At 33.8% G+C, this 19,914-nt stretch overlaps 1 protein-coding gene across 12 annotated transcripts in view; it reads right to left on the bottom strand.

Moving 5' to 3' along the window:
- Positions 1 to 19,914, bottom strand: part of bun (bunched) — a 594,108-nt gene that overhangs the window by 53,323 nt on the left and 520,871 nt on the right. Inside the window, exon 6 of one of the 12 annotated variants that reach the window (XM_067767882.1) lies at positions 13,710 to 15,616. The exons of the other annotated variants lie outside the window; for them this stretch is intronic. Coding sequence (XP_067623983.1) covers positions 15,500 to 15,616 — 117 coding nt within the window. The 3' untranslated portion in view covers positions 13,710 to 15,499. Of the gene's footprint in view, positions 1 to 13,709; positions 15,617 to 19,914 lie in introns of those variants that run through there. 12 annotated transcript variants of the gene reach the window in all.

The raw sequence follows: 19,914 nt of genomic DNA, 5'->3' as shown, positions 1-19,914 counted from the left end.
AAATTAAAGGTATTAATGAGGGTTTTAAAAGGGAGTGGGCCTTCGTAGGTGTTCGCCTTTTCGAGGTGGACCAGGGGTGACTTTAGAATATGTTTGTACGATATGGGTATCAAATGAAAGGTGTTAATGAGTACTTTAAAAGGGCGTGGAGCTTAATTCTATAGGTGGACGCCTTTTCGAGATATCGCCATAAAGGTGGACCAGGGGTGACTCTAGAATGAGTTTGTACGATATGGGTATCTTATTAAAGGTATTAATCAGAGTTTTAAAAGGGAGTGGTGGTAGTTGTATATGTGAAGGCGTTTTCCAGATATCGACCAAAATGTGGACCAGAGTGACCCAGAACATCATCTGTTGGATACCGCTAATTTATTTATATATGTAATAACTGCCAAGATTTTAAGGGTTTTTTATTTCGCCCTGCAGAACTTTTTAATTTTCTTCTACTTAATATGGTAGGTGTCACAACCATTTTATAATGTTTTTTCTAAAGTTATATTTTGCGTCAATAAAACAATCCAATTACCTTACCATTTTTCATCCCTTTTTTCGTATTTGGTATAGAATGATGGCATTTTTTTCATTTTTCGTAATTTTCGATATCGAAGAAAGTGGGTGTGGTCATAGTCGGGTTTCGTTCATTTTTCATACCAAGGTAAAGTGAGTTCAAGTAAGCACGTGAACTAAGTTCATTAAAGATATGTCGATTTTTGCTCAAGTTATCGTGTTAACGGCCATGCGGAAGGACAGACGGACGACTGTGTATAAAAACTGGGCGTGGCATCAACCGATTTCGCCCATTTTCACAGAAAACAGTTAGCGTCATAAAATCGATGCCACTACCAAATTTCAAAAGGATTGGTTAATTTTTGTTCGACTTATGGCGTTAAAAGTATCCTAGACAAATTAAATGAAAAAGGGCGGAGCCACGCCCATTTTGAAATTTTCTTTTATTTTTGTATTTTGTTGCACCATATCATTACTGACATAATTTACTTATATACTGAAAAGATATCAAATTTTTTGTTAAAATTTTACTTTAAAAAAATTTTTTTTTAAAAGTGGGCGTGGTCCTTCTCGGATTTTACTAATTTTTATTGAGCGTACATATAGTAATAGGAGTAACGTTCCTGCCAAATTTCATCATGATATCTTCAACGACTGCCAAATTACAGCTTGCAAAACTTTTAAATTACCTTCTTTTAAAAGTGGGCGGTGCCACGCCCATTGTCCAAAATGTTACTAATTTTCTATTCTGCGTCATAAGTTCAACTCATCTACCAAGTTTCGTCGCTTTATTTGTCTTTTGTAATGAATTATCGCACTTTTTCGGTTTTTCGAAATTTTCGATATCGAAAAAGTGGGCGTGGTTATAGTCCGATATCGTTCATTTTAAATAGCGATCTGAGATGAGTGCTCAGGAACCTACATACCAAATTTCATCAAGATACCTCAAAATTGACTCAAGTTATCGTGTTAACGGACGGACGGACGGACATGGATCAAATTTTTTTTCGATCCTGATTATTTTGATATATGGAAGTCTATATCTATCTCGATTCCTTTATATATGTACAACCAACCGTTATCCAATCAAACTTAATATACTCTGTGAGCTCTGCTCAACTGAGTATAAAAATTAGAAGGAACTGCAGTCTTATTCAGGGTATAACATAATCCCGATCTACACAATCCCGAAATTTCGAAATAAAAAAATCCAGATTCGATCAAATCTAGAACAACCATACCTGAATAATCGAATCACCCCGAGTATACAAAATCCGTACTGAAAATGAAGACCATGTTCTGGATTGCATTATTGAGATTTAAATTAGCCGGAACTATCCTGTGTCGGTATATTGCGTTATCTGGATATAGCTGAGCTCATAGCCATGGCAGCTCGTGCTCTTTTTTTTGTTAGTCTAAAAATTTATTTTAAGCCTAAATATATTTTAATAATAATAAATATCTGGATATAGTCTTGCCGGTATTTCTTATGTCTATATTTTGGTATGTCTGAATTGTAAACTATCAAAACTCCAGGATTTAGCGGGATTCAATCTACTTTAAATCGGGTTTTAAGAGAACATTTGGGTCCTAATAGTAGACCCGGCCTATGAAAAGGTGGCTTATGACTCAAAAAAGAAATAGCGAGAAACAGCTGTTAAAGATAAACAATGCATTTCTTCAATTTCTTAGTAGTTTTTCTTTTGCATTATGAACAGTCATGCCCAAAAGGCAAAGCACAAACCAGTTTCTGACCGATATTTTGGCTCCATTGCCATCGAAAAAAATGCTACCAAAAAATCTGAGGATGCTTCACCAGCCACCAAAGTGGCATCGAAGGAACCAAAGGCTTCAAAGTCTTTCATTTGTGCTCTTCTTTCTCTACATTACATTTTTAGTACACTTATAAGCAAGTTAGGACTTTCGAGTCATAAGCCACCTTTTCATAGACCGGGTCACATATATAAAAATCAAATTCTGTGTGTTTGTATATATTCGCTATGGAAACATATTTCCCACACTTCAATCATCGCAAAATTTTGGCTATAAGTTCCTTCGAGCTAGACGAATGTTTTCATATTTCAGAATTCAGAATTTTAAATTAAAATTTTTATTTTTGTATTTTTAAATTTTTGAGCTGAAGGCCAATTTAAATAAAAACACAACTTTTTGTATTATAGTTGTATAATTTATTCTTGTCAATATTTCGGCTTTATTCTAAAGCCATCTTCGGGATCATATAAATATGTTCGATCGTGTTGTGTTTTTATTTAAATTGGCCTTCAGCTCAAAAATTTAAAAATATATTATTTAATATAAAGGCTATTAATTCTTATCAAAATTTTTATTTTTGGCTATGCGAACGAGCAATCTTAGCTCCAAAAAATGATCATGTTGACAAAATCAACGATAGCATTCAAAACCAAAATCCTGGTGAAGTCACGAAATATAAATCTATCGACACAGTTACAGATGAAGATCAAATTGTGAATTATCCAATTGAATTTCTAAACTCTTTAGAATTCCCGGTATGCCTGCGCATATATTAGCTTTGAAAATTGGCTCACCAATCATGCTTCTTCGGAATTTAGACTCACCAAAATTGTGAAATGGAACCAGTTTTGCATTAAGAAATTAATGCCGTATGTAATCAAAGCAACAATCATCAGCGGTAAAAGCAAAGGTGAAGATGTGCTCATACCACGGATCCCAATGATTCCTACAGATTTGCCATTCAATTTTAAGCGCTTACAGTTTCCTGTACGCTTTGCTTTTCCAATTACAATCAACAAAGGACAAGGACAATTGCTTACTGTTGCAGGATTTAATTTAGAGAGTCTGTGCTTTTCCCATGGCCAGCTATATGTTGCTTGCTCTAGAGTTGGAACGCCAAAAAATTTGTTTAGCTTTGCACCGAACGAAAACACCAAAAATATTGTGTACTCACATGCATTACAATAAGATACAATAATAAAATGTTTTAAACGAAAATTTCACCAAATATGCGTACAAAAAAATTCAATTCAATTTACAGAACAATAAAATAAATTATCAACAAACAAAACAGAAAAAATAACGCATCATTCATTCGATCTCAGGCGTTACAACGTACGCCGGGTAAAGCTAGTAGTATATAAATCGACTTGCTCTCATAAAGAGGTCGTTGTCAAGAGTTTTGTATGGAAGCAAATCTAAAAAAAATCCATCGAAACAAACATTTTCAAAAATCGGAGCGAATTTTGAGAAACTCCATTAGTGAAACTTGTAAGACTAATGTCGTTTTCTTTTCTGGGAAAAATGTTACCCTCCTGTTGCAGTCGTAGATTCTAAGCTTTGAACTAGGTCATATGGAGTTGTGCAAAATGGATTTATTTTAAGAGGTCTGACGCTTTCTTATTCAGTTCGTGAAGCACTTGAGGCGCGCCAACTGGTACATGGTACATATTGCAGGATGACCGACTTACTGTAAGGCTGAGGGAAGGCGTAGCAAATGAAAAATTCATAGTTTTTTAAACGTTTAAATTTTATTGTACGAAGTTAACAAACTATTTATGAAAATATAAAGAAAAATGCTCAATAGTCCAAGCTTGCATTTTGTTTGATATTTCTCAGCTATCACAAGGGGGCTTCTTCATGGGTATTAGAAATGTAAGGGTCAATGGGCAATTTTCTAGTAAATTTCCATGTGAATATTCAAATAAAAAAAATAAAGATATGTAAATATTTATGAAGCCACAGACACGTTGAGCTGATAATAAATAGTGTATGCACATATATATGTATGTATTTATAAAAAAAAGCTGAACAGGTGATCAGAATAATTAGGTTGGTGTTAATAAGTTAACAATATGAATAATGTTTATTCGTAGAGCAATTTTGAGTTAAGTATAGGTGCAATAAAGGACTATTAACGCATATAGCAAATAAACAATGAGCGGAATAGAGGAAGTTATGCATGTTTACACTAGTAATGGGTAGAGCTGAGGGAAAATTAAAGAAAACGGGAAAGAGATACGGCATGAAAGCTCAACGGGATCGATCGAATCAGAAGAGCTGTTCACATTGGTAGCACCCCTAAGCAAGCAGTAACGAGTTCTCTCATTCACTTACTGTAACATATACATATTATATTCGACCGACAGAACGTCAAAAACATTTTTGAGCTTAGTAATAAAAAGAGATGGAAACATAATTATAAATGCAAGGAAACATCCAAAATATTTGTGTATAACAAAATATATGAATTGACGAGTTGAACAACGAGAGAAGTGAGCAGTTTTTAAACTGTCAAGTGCTCCAACAAGACAATATCGATAATAATATTCTAGAAGCTTGTTTTGCGCAATATTGAAATACTATTTTAAGAACATTATGTATGCTTTTGCTATTTAGACAATTACCAGGGAAAAAAAATTTTTGCTTTTCAGAGTGAAATTAACATTCAACCATTATACATAGCCAGCAAAAAGTTTTGACAACCTTAACCTAAAATTTTTTTAACGATAATGACAAAAAGCTATCATGGTTGGCTGAAAATTTTAATTTCATTTAAAAAATGTGCTTTTGACAAATTAATAAATTAGTATAAAAACAAATTTGAAGTGATAATGTATTACAAGGACAAAGTATAGCGAAAATACCTAACAACAAAAACAATACATACGAATTTGTTGGCAAATTTTTTTTGCTCAATTGAATATTGATGGAACAGGTGGTTTGTTCAAAAACTAATAAACAAATTGGGGTACTTTTTAGTTCAGAGTGGTATAAATAATAAGAATAAAAACAACAGAAAAATGAACAAAAATAAAACACAAACAAAGGGGAAACTTATGTTCAACACATTTTTGTGAATAAAAAGGAGCAACATTTAGTTAGATTTCGTATCTAAGGCTATGCCAGGGAACATTAAAAAAAAAAAATGTTTTTAATGGAATAGGACAATCAACAGATAAAGCACAATGCTACAGTCACAAATTGAGCCGCGAAACGAGAATATATGCATGAATTTTTATAACCAGAGATCTTTGCTTATATGGTGGAAAGGGTATGTTAAAAATTAAGTCTAGATTAAGAAGCCGATACAAGGTTAGACATATGGCAACAAGGGAGGAGTATGTGAAATGAAACACTTCTTAAGTTAGAAAATATTCCTGGATCCGTTATGAGTAAGGAATTAGATTTCCTGGTTGTAATTAAGGTTTAGTTGAGTTTCTATAAATTAAAATTACAAAAAGGTCTTATATGACTAGGAAAAAGTTTCATTTACATTGTATTCATTTGTGTTGGGTTTTGAGAAGGGGTTTGTTTGTCTTAGAAAACGTTTAATTAATGTTTCCTTTGAGTTCAAGGAGGATTCACTTGCCTTGAAAAGGTTTCAACTAATTTTAAAAGCGGTTTGTTCTATTAGTTTTAATTTATTTCAAGGTTTAATTTTACTTGAAGGAAAATTTATTTTGTTTTAAAAGGTTTTATTCAACTTAAGAAAAGTTTAATTGCCTTGAAAAAAGTTTGATTTAAGCTGAAAAGATTTCATATAATAATAATGTATAACAATTCGATTCATTTGACAAGTGTTTAGTTTGACTTGATAAAGGCTTTATTTGTTTTAAAAAGTTTCATTTGACTTGGAAAGGTTTCATTTGATTTGAAAACCAGTTCGTTCTATCAAGAGAAATTTAATTCATTGAAAGGGGGTTCTTTGATTGGGGAAAGATTTTATTGCAATTAAAAACGGGTTTGTCTTGAATTAGGTTTGATTTGAAAAAAGGATTCATTTTACATGTAAAACAGTTGGATCTATTTGAGAAGGGGTTTTGATTCGTTAATATGTAACTTAACTTGAAAAAGGTTTTATCTGTGGTAAAAGTTTTTTATTTCACTTAGAAAAAAATTCATCTGACTTTTCATACGACTTAAATAAGACCTCCGTCCTTCAATTCGATTGACTCGATAAAACTTTTATTTGACTCTAAAACAGTTCATTCTACTTAAAAAACTTTCCATATGATCTGTGGCTGAATTTGGCTTGAAACGAATGATCAGACGAAAGAATCGTCTCTTAACAACTTCGCCTAGCAATGGTATTCTCTGTCACTTTCATCATCTGACAATTGCTGAGGCCTTCCTCTTTGACATGACGTAAGAAACGAACGAAAGTGATAGAAAATAAAACATTGCTAGACGAAGATGTTAAGATTCGTTCGTCTTAGCTATCGTTCGCAATAGAGAATGCGGCCCTTAATTTGTTTTGGAAAAATAGGCTAGGTTTGAAAAAATTTACTAAGAAACCGTAAAATTTCAGTTACAAATTTAAGACTTTTTTCCATACACGCCTTATCTAACGTAAAAACATGTTAAATTTATGCCTACAGTGTGTCTTTGAAACAAATTCTGAAATGATGTGTTAAAAAACTTTTCCTAAATAAGGTGTTTTTCAAACGGCAGACCAATAAGGGGGATATTCCAATAAATTTGTAGTTCTAAATCCTATGATAGAATACAGATGGTTAATTTATGGACGATCACTTCCAATACAGACATAAAACTTATTTAAAATTTTCTTTGTTTTCAGTCTTTTTTCCTCAATACTTTATATGATTTAATTTTCGGTTAAAACTTTTAGTTGAAAACACTTAACCTTCATAATTTAAAACTGATATGTATTATTTTTAATATATTTTATTAGGAATATGCAATTAATAAATAAATTAATAACTACACATTTTAATTAATCAAATTTAAAGTTACTCAATCGATTAATCCGATTAGCTTAAAAGGAACATATGAACGATTAAGTTACTCAGTTAATCGACTATCTCCATTAATTAAAATGGAGAATCTGAACAAATTTTGGTTAACCATGTAAAAATCAAATATTTTCAAAAATCAAGTAATCGATTAATTGAGAAAATAATTACTCAACTTACACGATTAAATATTAATGGCACAGCCATACAGTGAATTTGTTTGACCTTCATTTTATCACTCCGTGTGTCATGTGCAAATAGGGGCAGCAGACTATGATCGCCCAAGCTCTTAGCGTCCCAACGCAAATTTCTTACCTTATGAATGAAATATAATTAAAAATAGTCAAACCAACAATAATGTCGGACACCAAGGCATAATGTTTAGCGTCAAAAATAGACAAAACACCAACAAATATAAAACAAAACCAGCCGCCAACATACGCAATACGATTATAAGAAATGGAACACATTGAAATTAAAGAACTAAATACTAAAATAACAAAAGAAAAATTTAATAAAAATCTTTGCGTGGTGCAATAATCATCATTATCCATTATAATAGAAATTTCAATTTTAACAAATTTATTGTGACAAATGATTGCCGCTGCGCTTAAGTAAGCAAACACCTTTAGGCGAAGAAAGGCTATTTTTTTTATAAAAAAGAAATTATGAAATCAGAAAATGTGTTCCTTGAAGTAGCAAAAGGCGAAACCCAATTGCTCATTGTAGATTGAAATACGTCAGAATCTGTTCTTTCTATCTTTCTGACGTTTATTGCTTCCTTGTCGGCATGATGATGATTATTAACAAGCAATATACGTAAAGTGACTCGTTATATTAGAGGCCGGTTAAACATTTTACACAAAGCGCGTTTAGTTCTCATTTAGAATTTGTTTGACGTATGCATGGTAGCAAAGTTTATGATATTATACTTCGTACAATATAATTAGAATCATTTGTTTAAATTAATATAGACAAGTTGGCGAACCGATCTAATGGGATATAAAGTCATAATGAGTATGTAACTGGGTAAGAGCTATTTTGTTGTTATGATTGATTTGTGATGACCTAATGATCATGGTTTGTAATATTATAAACATTAAATCTTTAAACACGAATGAGCTTTCACTTGTGATACTATTTTGAAGTTGAAATTTTTTTTCAGTTTTCACACCTCTCTTTACTCTCAAACATCTTAATATATAAAAATCACGTGTCGCTATGTTTGCTCCCGATGGACTCCTAAACTACTGAGGGGGCCCGCGATTTAGAGGTACTATGACATTTTTTTAATTCAGGAGTCTTTAGTTGTTCCATGTGCAATTTTTAAGCCGAATTTCAAAAGCAACGAAAACTGCATTTCGTTTTAATATTATAGTGAAGTGAGAAAAATAAAAATCTATATATATAAAAAGAAAGGCTAAAATGTGTGTTGGTTGGTCGCCGGTGTTTGGGATTAAGACTAGGGCTGGGACTGAGACTCGGAGTGGGACAGGGACGGGAATAAAATATATACCACCCTCTGGGACTGGCAATAAGGGATGCAGAAGAAAGAAGAAATTGAGAGAAGAGAAAAGAGAGAAGGAGATTGAGAAAGAGATAGAATGAGACGAAGATGGAGATAGATGAAGCGAAAAAGACGGAGGGAGGAGTGAATAAAAGGATTGGGAAAAGTGAAGAGGGGGGGAGGGCAGAGTTAGACGGAAAAAGCTTATTAAAATGTATGCAGGTAGGCCAAATTTAGGGCAGACCAACGTCTGCTGGGTCTTCTAGTAAATATATAAATTTCTTCTTCTAGTATTTTGTTTAGCTTTCTGGTGTGGAAAAATATGAGAGGGATGTAATGGTCTGTTTCATTAGAACTTTAACTACTTTGAAGGGACTCAAAAATTATTAGTGGCTTTTTTAGTAAAACATTACTTCCATTTTTATCAAAGCTTATAGATATTCCGCACTTATGTCGATTCTATACGTGCTGATATGCCAACGTGGCGCAATGGCGCCGATGTCAACGATAACATTGTGACTTCATAATACAGGGGCCACTGAGAACTTTTCTTGGTCGACAGTTTCCAGGTCATTTGTTTGGAACGCGCAAACAAAGCTAAGTTGATTTAATTTAATTTAATTTAATTTATTTATTATTACGGCTGTTTAGGCCTAAAACTTAAACTACTAAACACAGTTCATTATTAAAATCACTTAGTTCTATTGAATATGCTGTCGGAATGCCATGTGATTCCGATCAGCATATTTACTGGCGTAACAAACGGACGAGTCTGGGAGCCAGTCATTTAAGGAAGGTTGGAAAGGACGCGTTTCCAATCCTCCAGGGCTCCCAGCTTAAGGCAACAAAATTTGGAACTTATATTTTTCAATTATATTTGTATTTTAAGCTGTCGGAATGTATTGGTCTCCGATCAACACAGCTAAACATGTCTTTGGATGTTGGAAATTGAAGTGTACCCAATCACCCCTCAACTTTGTTTAGTAAAGACGCTGTCGGAACGCATGAAGATTCCGATCAGCACATCTCAAAATATATTGGGAGGTTGAAAAGGACGTGTTTCCAATCCCCCCTGCTCCAACTTTGGTTTGACCTTATTTTGGTTACACATCATATAATTTTATTGTTATATTAATGCTGTCGGAATGCGAGTGATCCCGATCAGCAACAGTAAATATAGGCTGAAAATACCGAATTCCAGCGAAATTTGTTATTGGAACTGTCTGGAGTTACAGGTGGCGACTGATTTTCTTTTCCTTAGGGCCGGGTGCATTGTATTTTGCTGCTACCAGTATTACCATTCCCTTTTCGCGCTCCAGTATCGGTATGTCATGTAAAAAATAAAAGAAAAAAAAACTTTATCTTATTGGAAGGGTTTTACAATGCTTCAATAAACTTTTTTTAAAGGTATTGAAGTTATTACTACTTTTTATGTGATTAGGAAGTTCATTGAAATATTTCAGGCCCTTATAAAATATATTTTGCTTGTTCACTTCTGTTTTGAAAAGAGGTAATCTAAAATTATTGTTTTCTCTGATTACGTATGAATGTGCATCATTTACATATCTAAGCTTTTCGCTGAGGTATGTTGGTAATTTACCGTGCTTAATATTAAATACAAATTTCATACTGTGGTAGAATATGAGCTGTTTTATACTCAACCAGTTTAGTGCTTCTATCATGTTATTAATGGGAGTATCATACCTCATGTTTAATATAAATCTCATAGCTTTATTTTGCATAACTTGTAGCTTATCTGGCGGCCACCGTGGTGTGATGGTAGCGTGCTCGGCCTATCACACCGTATGCCCTGGGTTCAACTCCCGGGCAAGCAACATCAAAATTTTAGAAATAAGGTTTTTCAATTAGAAGAAAATGTTTCTAAGCGGGGTCGCCCCTCGGCAGTGACTGGCAAGCGCTCCGGGTGTATTTCTGCCATGAAAAGCTCTCAGTGAAAACTCATCTGCCTTGCAGATGCCGTTCGGAGTCGGCATAAAACATGTAGGTCCCGTCCGGCCAATTTGTAGGGAAAATCAAGAGGAGCACGACGCAAATTGGAAGAGAAGCTCGGCCTTAGATCTCTTCGGAGGTTATCGCGCCTTACATTTATTTTTTTTTTTTGTAGCTTATCTACCTGAGTTACATTGGCCATAAAGAATATTGTGGGACAATATATGAAATGCGGCTCTATGATGGATTTATACACTTTCAGTTTGTATTTTCTACTGATAAATTTGCATGACCTTTTCCAAAAACCAATTTTCTTGCCTATTTTGGCAAATATATAATCAATATGATCATTAAATTTTAATTTATTATCAATCTGAACCCCTAAGTACTTGAAAGTTTTAACTTCGTTAATGTTTGAGTTCATTATTTTTAGCTCGATATTACAAGATTCCTTATTCATCGCTCTAGATATGACCATAAAGTGGGTTTTATTAACATTAAGTTTAAGCTAATTGTTACAAAGCCACCTGTATAGGGTGTTCAAGTCTTCCTGCATTTTGCTCCTAGCTAACATGATATCAAGTTCGCTTACTTCGAGCAGTGCGTCATCCGCAAACAGCCTTATTTTACTATGTTTTAGCGCCGAAGATATATCATTTATATATATGTTAAATAGGACCGGTGCCAAAACCGATCCTTGTGGCAATCCAATTCCTGTCAATACCTCTTCCGAGACAACCGACTCAATGGCTGTTTTTTGTCTTCGGTTACCTAAAAAGCTCTGAAACCACTGCAGCTGTTGCCCCTAATTCCAATTTTTTCTAATTTTTTAATCATTATATTTCTGTCTATAGTTTCAAATGCTCTCTTCAAGTCGATAAAAACCGCAAGTATACTTTTCTTTTGATTTAGTTCTTCTTTCCAACTCGATATTACATAATTTAAAGCCGTTTCACAAGAGTGGCCTTCTCTGAAACCGGATTGTTCTTTAATTAGTATTTTATTTATTTCCAAGTAACTTATGAGCTGATCTTTTACTACTGTTTCTAGAATTTTTTCGATATTCGGCAACGTGTTGATCGGTCTCAGATCTTCTGCCTTTAATGAATTTTTTACCTTCTTTATTGGCACTATTGTTGATATTTTCCATGCGTCAGGCACTATTCCCTCTACTAATGATTTATTTATCCGCATAGAAATGTCCCATGTATGACACCGAATCCTTAATTACTCCTTCTGATAGTAAATTTGTTCCTCCGATTTTATTTTTTAACCTTTTAGCTACCAATATGACATCATCAACCGTAACTTTTTGGAATTTCAGACATGTGCTAACCGTGTATTGCACACTGTTGCCACTATCCAAAGTTTCGATTTCTCGATTTATGTCACCAATACTATCAACAAAGAAGGAATTCAATGCTTGAGCTATATCCTCGGGTGTTTCATATCTTATACCATTTACAATCACTGTCAGGATATTGTCACGCACCTCAGTTAAGTTTACTGCTTGCTTGAGCTGTTTCCACATTAATTTCCTATCAGAAGAATTTAAGGCAATATTTTTCTCCATATACTTACATCTTTTTAATTTTGATTAGTTTCTTATAATACTTCGCAACCGTATTATATTCCGAAAATTCACCAGATCTTCTGGCTTGTGAGTGCAATTGGATTTTTAATTTGTTAATTTCGGTCAGTTCATGATCGTACCACTTATTTCTCAACCTCACTATCCTGTCTTGTTCTGATGTTAATAAACCCATGCAGTGTGATAAGGAGGTATTTATATATTCAACCGAGTCATTGAGATGCATATTTTTTAATACGCTGAAATCATAGTTTCTTAATAAGTAAATGAGGTTATCAGCAGAATAATTCCTCCAGTTGAGAGTAAGCATCTTTGGATACTCTATTTGACCATTTTATGTCAGTTTTCGCTAGGGTTTCATTGGGCAATATTATTAACACGTTATTATTATTAACACGTTATCAGGTATTATACTATGCGAAAAAGTTACCGAGAAACGCCGAAAGACTACTTAGCGCGAATATTTGCGCACTTTGCGTTGCTACCGGGCTTGGCGTTAGGGTATCAGCGTACGAAAATTGTTGCCAATACTCAGCCCTATATCAAAGCGGTTATGCAAAGTTTTTGCAATAGATTTCTCGAGACTTCATAAAACGCCAAATAGCTTCAAGCACGCTTATATCTCAAAACTAAAAATTTTTTCCATGAGCATATTTGAGACAAAAAAATGGCAACACTGCAGAATGTAAATAAAATTGCCGTTATCACGAAAACAGCGGTATTCAAAAACATAAACCCGGTATTTTCGAGTGATTAAAAAGCTGTAACAAAGGACCAATTCCTTAGGCTGACACCCAAGCAAGGCTGAGTCAGAAATGTAGCTGATATATTAAAATTTATCAGTAAAATTGCTTTTCATTCTGAGTAATAAACTACTAAAACAGCAAATAAAAGTCGGAAACTGCAGCAAAATAAAATAATAATAAATTACAGATAACAGCAACTATATAACATATGTACATACTTATATGAAGTATTTAAGTAGAAATCAAAGCAAAAAAAAAAAAAAATGAGAAAAAACAAAACAAAATTCAAGGGCAAAAACCAAAACTTAAGTGATAACATTAAATTGTTTTAATCAGCAGCAAATATAAAGTCCATCTGAAAGCACTTAAATATAAAAAATTTTGAAAGTTATTAAAAAAAATCAAAACAACAAATTAAATTATTTGTGTCTGCGCTGCACGCAAATCACGTGCCCGAGAATAGCAATGGCAGTTTTTATCATATTTCATTAACTAAATTCTTCTTTTAATACTTTCGATAATTTAAGAAGAAACTTTCATGAAGTTTGTAACTGAAATTTTGCAAACCAATCTCAAAAATGTTTTCGAAAATATTCGAAAAAATGTTTACCAAAAATACGCAGCTTTTTTTAGAATTATCTGAATTTTTTTGGAGTATGCACTTTTGTAGCCCATTTAATTTTAGTCTAATGCTTGTTTTTCATTAGGCCAAAACGAAACTTTAATATCAAGTTTGCTATACCGTTAGACAAATGTTGTTTTTACTTATTAATCAACTTAGTTCTACTTTGTAGTCAAAACACGGCAAATGTATTTGACGTTGTATAACAAGCCGTTTTCATGATGTGACCAAGTCTGCGGTCAAATTTGACCTAGCGAAAACCAAGCATAATAGAGTATAAAGTTATAGGCTTCTCAAATTCGTATTGATTTTTGAATACTTTTTTCCGGAGAGCGTTTATATTTTCTATTCTGTTATATAGGGACTATCTCCATCTAGCCACTTTCAAAAGATCCTCACAATTTTTCTGTACCTAACGATTCTTCCAGTACTTCGACGTCAAATCAAATTTCGAATATTCCTCCTCTCCAAACAACTGAACTAATCGATTTAGCTTCACCTAATCCTCTTTCTGTGGAGGCATCAGCATCCAATTGTGTTACAACAAAGCCCTCCTTTAGGAAAAAACTCGAGCTTACAAATACTCCCCCTGGGGACAAATACCTAGGAAGCTAATTGTAGTACCACAAAAAAATCAATTTTTGTTTCTAGGTTCAATATAGATACCACCGTAGAAGATCTGAGATATTACACTGCTTCTAAAATTAAAACTGATGACATAACAATTAGAAAATTTAATTTCAACTATCCGCGAAATGTTTCCTCTTTTAGAATTGATGTAGGCCCAAAGGATTACGACGCACTTTTAAATAGTTCGTTTTAGCCGTCTGGAACCTTTGTCCGTGAATTTCAATATAGGCCGAACAGGAACTTCAATAATATAGCCTCAACTCCTCGTCTGAACACCGAGTCAAAAAACTAAATTTGATATCCGACCTTACTGTGTACTACCAGAATGTAAGAGGCCTCAATATAAAACTAAACGACCTTTATTTAAAAACGTTACATTGGGGTTACCCTAGGTTCATTTTCCTACATGGTGAATTTCCCTTATTTTGTCTCCATAGCTCTAAGCTGAGTATGTAATTTTCGATTACACCCGAACTTGGCCTTCCTTACTTGTTTTTTATATGAAAGAAAATGTGGCGAACCCTTCGGGAAAAAATTTGCTAAAAACCAATGCAAATTTAGAAAGATCTATAACTTGTACTTTTATACATTGTTAGACTTAAATTGATAGAGCTACAAAACGGCATACTCTGAAAATTCAGAAAAAATGTAAAAAGATTAAATCTAAATTTTCTCGAATTTTTGAAAATATTTTTGAGATAGCTTTGCATAGTTTCAGTTACATACATGAAGTTTTTTCCTAAATTTCGAAAATAAATAAAAAGAATTTAACTGAAGGAATTTGATAAAATATTCCACTGCTACTTTAGTGTTCGCTGCTGTAGATATGCATGCATATAAAAGTAATCAATCAGATGAGCTTGCATGAGCTGAGGCAGTGTATTTTTAAGAGACTTCCATTATCTATACTCTATTCAATCCAAAGACTTTCATTCATTCATTCATCAAAACCTGTTTTTTGTAATAGATATCTGTGGAACTACAACTGCCAATAAAGAAATGCTCACTATTTACTTTTTCTTCAAAGCTTTGCTGTCTAAAAACTCAATACGGTATGATTGAACTACATTTGTCATTCATAGCTTTTAATTTCTCAATTTATTTTAATAAACTTTATTGATTTCTGTTTTGCTTGATTTAGTGCATTGTACACTATAGATGCAGATGTAAGTAAGTATCTAGATATGAAGGGAAATGTTAGATAATCAAAGCAAAATAGGTTAAAACCAAAAAATCGTAAGATATAAAATAACTACAATATGACTTACATAATATTTGATTAAAAAACGTGGCAATTTGGATAATTGTGCTTACCTGAAAGTAGACAAGAAATATGATTAATAAATTAATCGACAGAGATAGCATGCATGTAGGCGAATTATTTTGATAAAATACATACATTTTGGGGTGTGCGATTAATTTATTAAGCGACTATGCCGATTAATCAAAGCTTAGTTATTTAAATATATCAAGTATCAAGTTTCACTTAATTAAAATTATCTTGCAGATTAAACGCATTTTGGTCATTTAAATTAATAAATTATACGACTAATCAGAAAATTTAGAAATCCCAATCTAATAAATCCGAATTTTGTTATGTTATTATTTAAGTTTAGACTTCATCAAATAAAGCACAACTATATTTTTGCACATAGTATAAATGATTATTAGATTAGTCAATCCTTTCAGACAGATTAATTGCACATGCTTAATGGAAAATCAACGCAATGAAATGAAATAGCAACAAAGCCAAGGGAATCAGGAAGGTTGGATTGGTCAAACACCACATAAGACATACCGCACATTATGGATCAACGATTCTGAGTGCCATGATGCTATAGCGCAATATCAGAAACTATTTTAAAGATGGAACACTTATATACCAAACCGCAGATGGCTCGCAGACCATGAAAGTCATATGATCTATGGAATGTCACCTACGATGAAAGTTCTAAAAGGCCGAAACACAAAATAGACACACAGAAAAATGAATCAGATCAAAGTCCTCTCGAAGGAGTGGGTAAACTCGCGCAGAATACAGCTGGCCATAGAAAAAACCGAATTCATACTCGTAAGAAAAAGAAAATACAGCTAAAAATTGTCTTCGATACCGTCTCTGGAGATGTAGCAAGATAATTTACTCCTAAGGCGAATATTCCCAAATGGGTGCAAATTATGTTTGCAACAGAGTCTAACACAACATCTAAACAGCAGTTAAGCAGTTTGATGACAAACATCAGAGCTCGACAAAGCAAAACTAACATTACGCCCGATGCGCTGCTGTACATGTTAAAACTGGAAGTAAACCCCTTCAGAAAAAGCTGTAAGCTCCAAACATCTACACAGAGAACTAAAGCTCTGAGATTTAGGAAATACGAAGGCTACGGGAAGCAAACAACCAGACTGATCAAGAGCCAGTGATACAACTTTAAAGCAGCGGCAAAACTGCTGGAAAAATGAATAATGCGAAAGATTGATAGCGACATTAATTCCAGATGTTAAAGACTGAAGCACTAGACGCTTTGACTATATAAACTACTGCGTTATCCCAATGCTCCCAGGGCACGGGAACTTAAAAAAAATACCTATAAAGACTCCACAGAAACCAGACTCAGGGAAAAATATCGCGGAGTGGACGAAGAACTCAGTGCTCTAAAAAATAAGCAATAAATGTGAAAAAAGTTACACAAAAGCAATCCCGTCACGAAAGGTTCCAATATGGCGATGTTTTTATTGTTAAAGTTGACTTTTGGGTTAATTATAGTTTCTATTAAACTTCGTAAATTAAGTCCTTTTTTTATTTTCGATATATCAAGAGAAAACTTGTATAATGTTGTAACCGAAGCTATACATACCATCTCAAAAGCGTTTTCGAAAAAAATCGAAAATTAGAAAAAATTACAAATTTTCCGTACTTTTTACTTAGACTTTTTTGAATATTTTGGAGTCTGCAGTTTTGTAGCGCAAGCAATTTTACTCTAATAAAATACAATTTATAGGTTTCTCGAAACACGCATATAAAAAATAAAGTTATACGCACTTTGTATGGAAAACTCTCAACCACCCGTCGGAAGAAAAAATTGTCTGAAATCAATACGTTTTTTGAGAGATGGTGATAGCGTTTCCGCCTACTACACCGAAGTACCTGGATTCACGTTACGGACAAAGCTTCATCAAAAATTTAGAAACAAGTTTTTTCAATTAGAAAAGCTTTCCAAGCGTGGTCGCCCCTCGGCAGTAATTAGGCAAACACTCCCAAGTATATTTCTGCCATGAAAAAAGCTTCTCAGTGAAAACTCATTTGCCTTGCATATGCCGTTCGGAGTCGACATAAAACATGTGGGACCTACCCAGCCAATTTGTAGGAAAAGTTGTACATATTTAATTGTTTACAAAAATTCATATTCAAAAAATATTTGAAAAGATTTCAAAATTTTCGTAAAATTTTCCCGAATTTCGGAATTTTTTCGAAAATGTTTTAAAGACTGGTCTACATAGTTTCAGTTACAAAATTCATAGAAGATTTTTTCCACAAATTATCAAAAAAAAAAAAAAAATTGTATTTAATAATTTGGCGCAAACTTAAACAGCGTGACATCAGGATGGACAAGACGACAACTGTTTCGATTACACCCTGTAAATCTCTTCAAAGCCTTTTCTCCCAGGAGTGGGATTTGAACCTGCACTCCTACGATATTTGAACTGTTACAAATACATTCAACGATGTCATGCCTTAGTTGTTGTAAACTTGGGACTTTGTTTAAACTTTTCCCAAATTATTAAATAAATTCAAAATTAAATGATTTGATTCATTACAAATCAATAAGTGCAATCCCCGCTTAATTCATAAAAAACAAATAATATAATTGTTGAAATTTGATAAATTTTTTCATTGCTATTTTCGTGTTCGTTGCTGTTAGTTATATTAATACTAGCAGACCCGGCAGACGTTGTTCTGCCCTAAATTTGGTCTATCTGCATACATTTTAATAAGCTTTTTCCGTCAAACTATGCCCTCGCCCCTCTACACTTTTTCCTAATATTTGTATTCACTCCTCCCTCCGTATTTTTCGCTTCATCTACCTCTTTCTCAGTCTCCTTCTCTCTTTTCTCTTCTCTCAAGTTTTTCTCATTCTTCTTTATCTCATTGCCAGTCCCAGAGGGTGGTATGTATTTTGTTCCAGCCCCATTCCGAATATCAGTCCCAGTCCCACTCCGAGTCTCAGTCTCAGTCCCAGTCCTAATCCTAATCCCAGTCCCAGTCCGTCTCTGGTCTACTTCCCGGAAAAAAGCATCGTAAATACTAATATAGGCAAATTTATATACCAAATTTCAGTCAAATCGAATAGGACGTGTAAATAGGTATGTGAGTATTATTAATTCATGTCTTTCTTTCGGCTTCGCGTGCATATTTATCAGCTTTGCCAGGTTGATGCGACTAAATCGAATATCACGATGAAAATTACTTTAAAGCTCTCAGGAACAGCTTTCATTTGATATCCATATTACACACACATCCTAGTGTTGTCCTGATCCACGTTTTGGCCTTTATCTCGAGACCCTAATCAGCAATAGGTATGAAAACTACCCTGTACTAAAGCATACAACAACAGCTTCAATTTGATATCCATAATGTGAAAAAACATTCTAGTTGTATCCGGGTCCACCTTTTGGCCTATATCTCGAGACCCTAGTCACCCAGCGGCATAAAACTTACTCTGTACTAAAGCACACATCAACAGCTTTCATTTGATATCCATATTACACTCACATCCTAGTGTTGCCCTGATCCACGTTTTGGCCTATATCTCGAGACCCTAGTCACCCAGGGGAATGAAAATTATCCTCTACTAAAGCACTCATCGACAGATTTCATTTGATATCCATATTCTATAAACACATTCTAGGGGTACCCGGGTCCACGTTTTGGCCTATATCTCGAGACCCTGTGTCGATCCTTTCCAACGAATGCAAACCCGTGGAAATCGGTTAGTACGTTCTGGAGTTATAGCATCAGGAAGGAAAACCCGACTTATTTTTAACACGCTTTTATTAGCTTGGCCTGTATCTATTTATGTATCCATGTATGTATGTAACGGAATCTTTGAGCTTAATTTTCACCGGTTTCTAGAAGTCTGTTTAATTTGAAAATTTGCATACGTATCAAGGACCGATGACAATGCAATTATTTGAGAACAGATTCCCATTATCCTTATTAACACGCTTATATTAGCTTCACTTGTATGACGCTTGTTTGTAACTCTCTTGCCTAGGCACGCAAAGGAGAGTTAGACCCATCTAGCGGCAATTAGCGGCAAAACGAGTTGTGCTTAATAGCGGAGACGCGAACCTCTGTGCTACGATGCTATCAACAGCAAATATCTAAGTGGATTGCAGATACTAAAACAGCACGATATTTGCGTGTTTTTTAGTTTTTTTAAACTACATTTATATTATTATATTATAGATTGGGATATTTATCAGGTTTCTATAATGAGCTCTTAAACGCGTGCAAAAATAGTCAAGGTCTCTCAAGTGATCAACAAAATTACTATTTATTTAAGTGTGTGGAAAATTTAAATGCGAAAGTTTTCCCCAATCAAATAAACAAA

This window comes from Eurosta solidaginis, chromosome 2 (assembly GCF_040869045.1).
Source record: "Eurosta solidaginis isolate ZX-2024a chromosome 2, ASM4086904v1, whole genome shotgun sequence".
Classification (NCBI taxonomy): Eukaryota; Metazoa; Arthropoda; class Insecta; order Diptera; family Tephritidae; genus Eurosta; species Eurosta solidaginis.
Note: the sequence above shows the minus strand (reverse complement) of the source record. Positions and strands in the feature narration are given on the sequence as shown.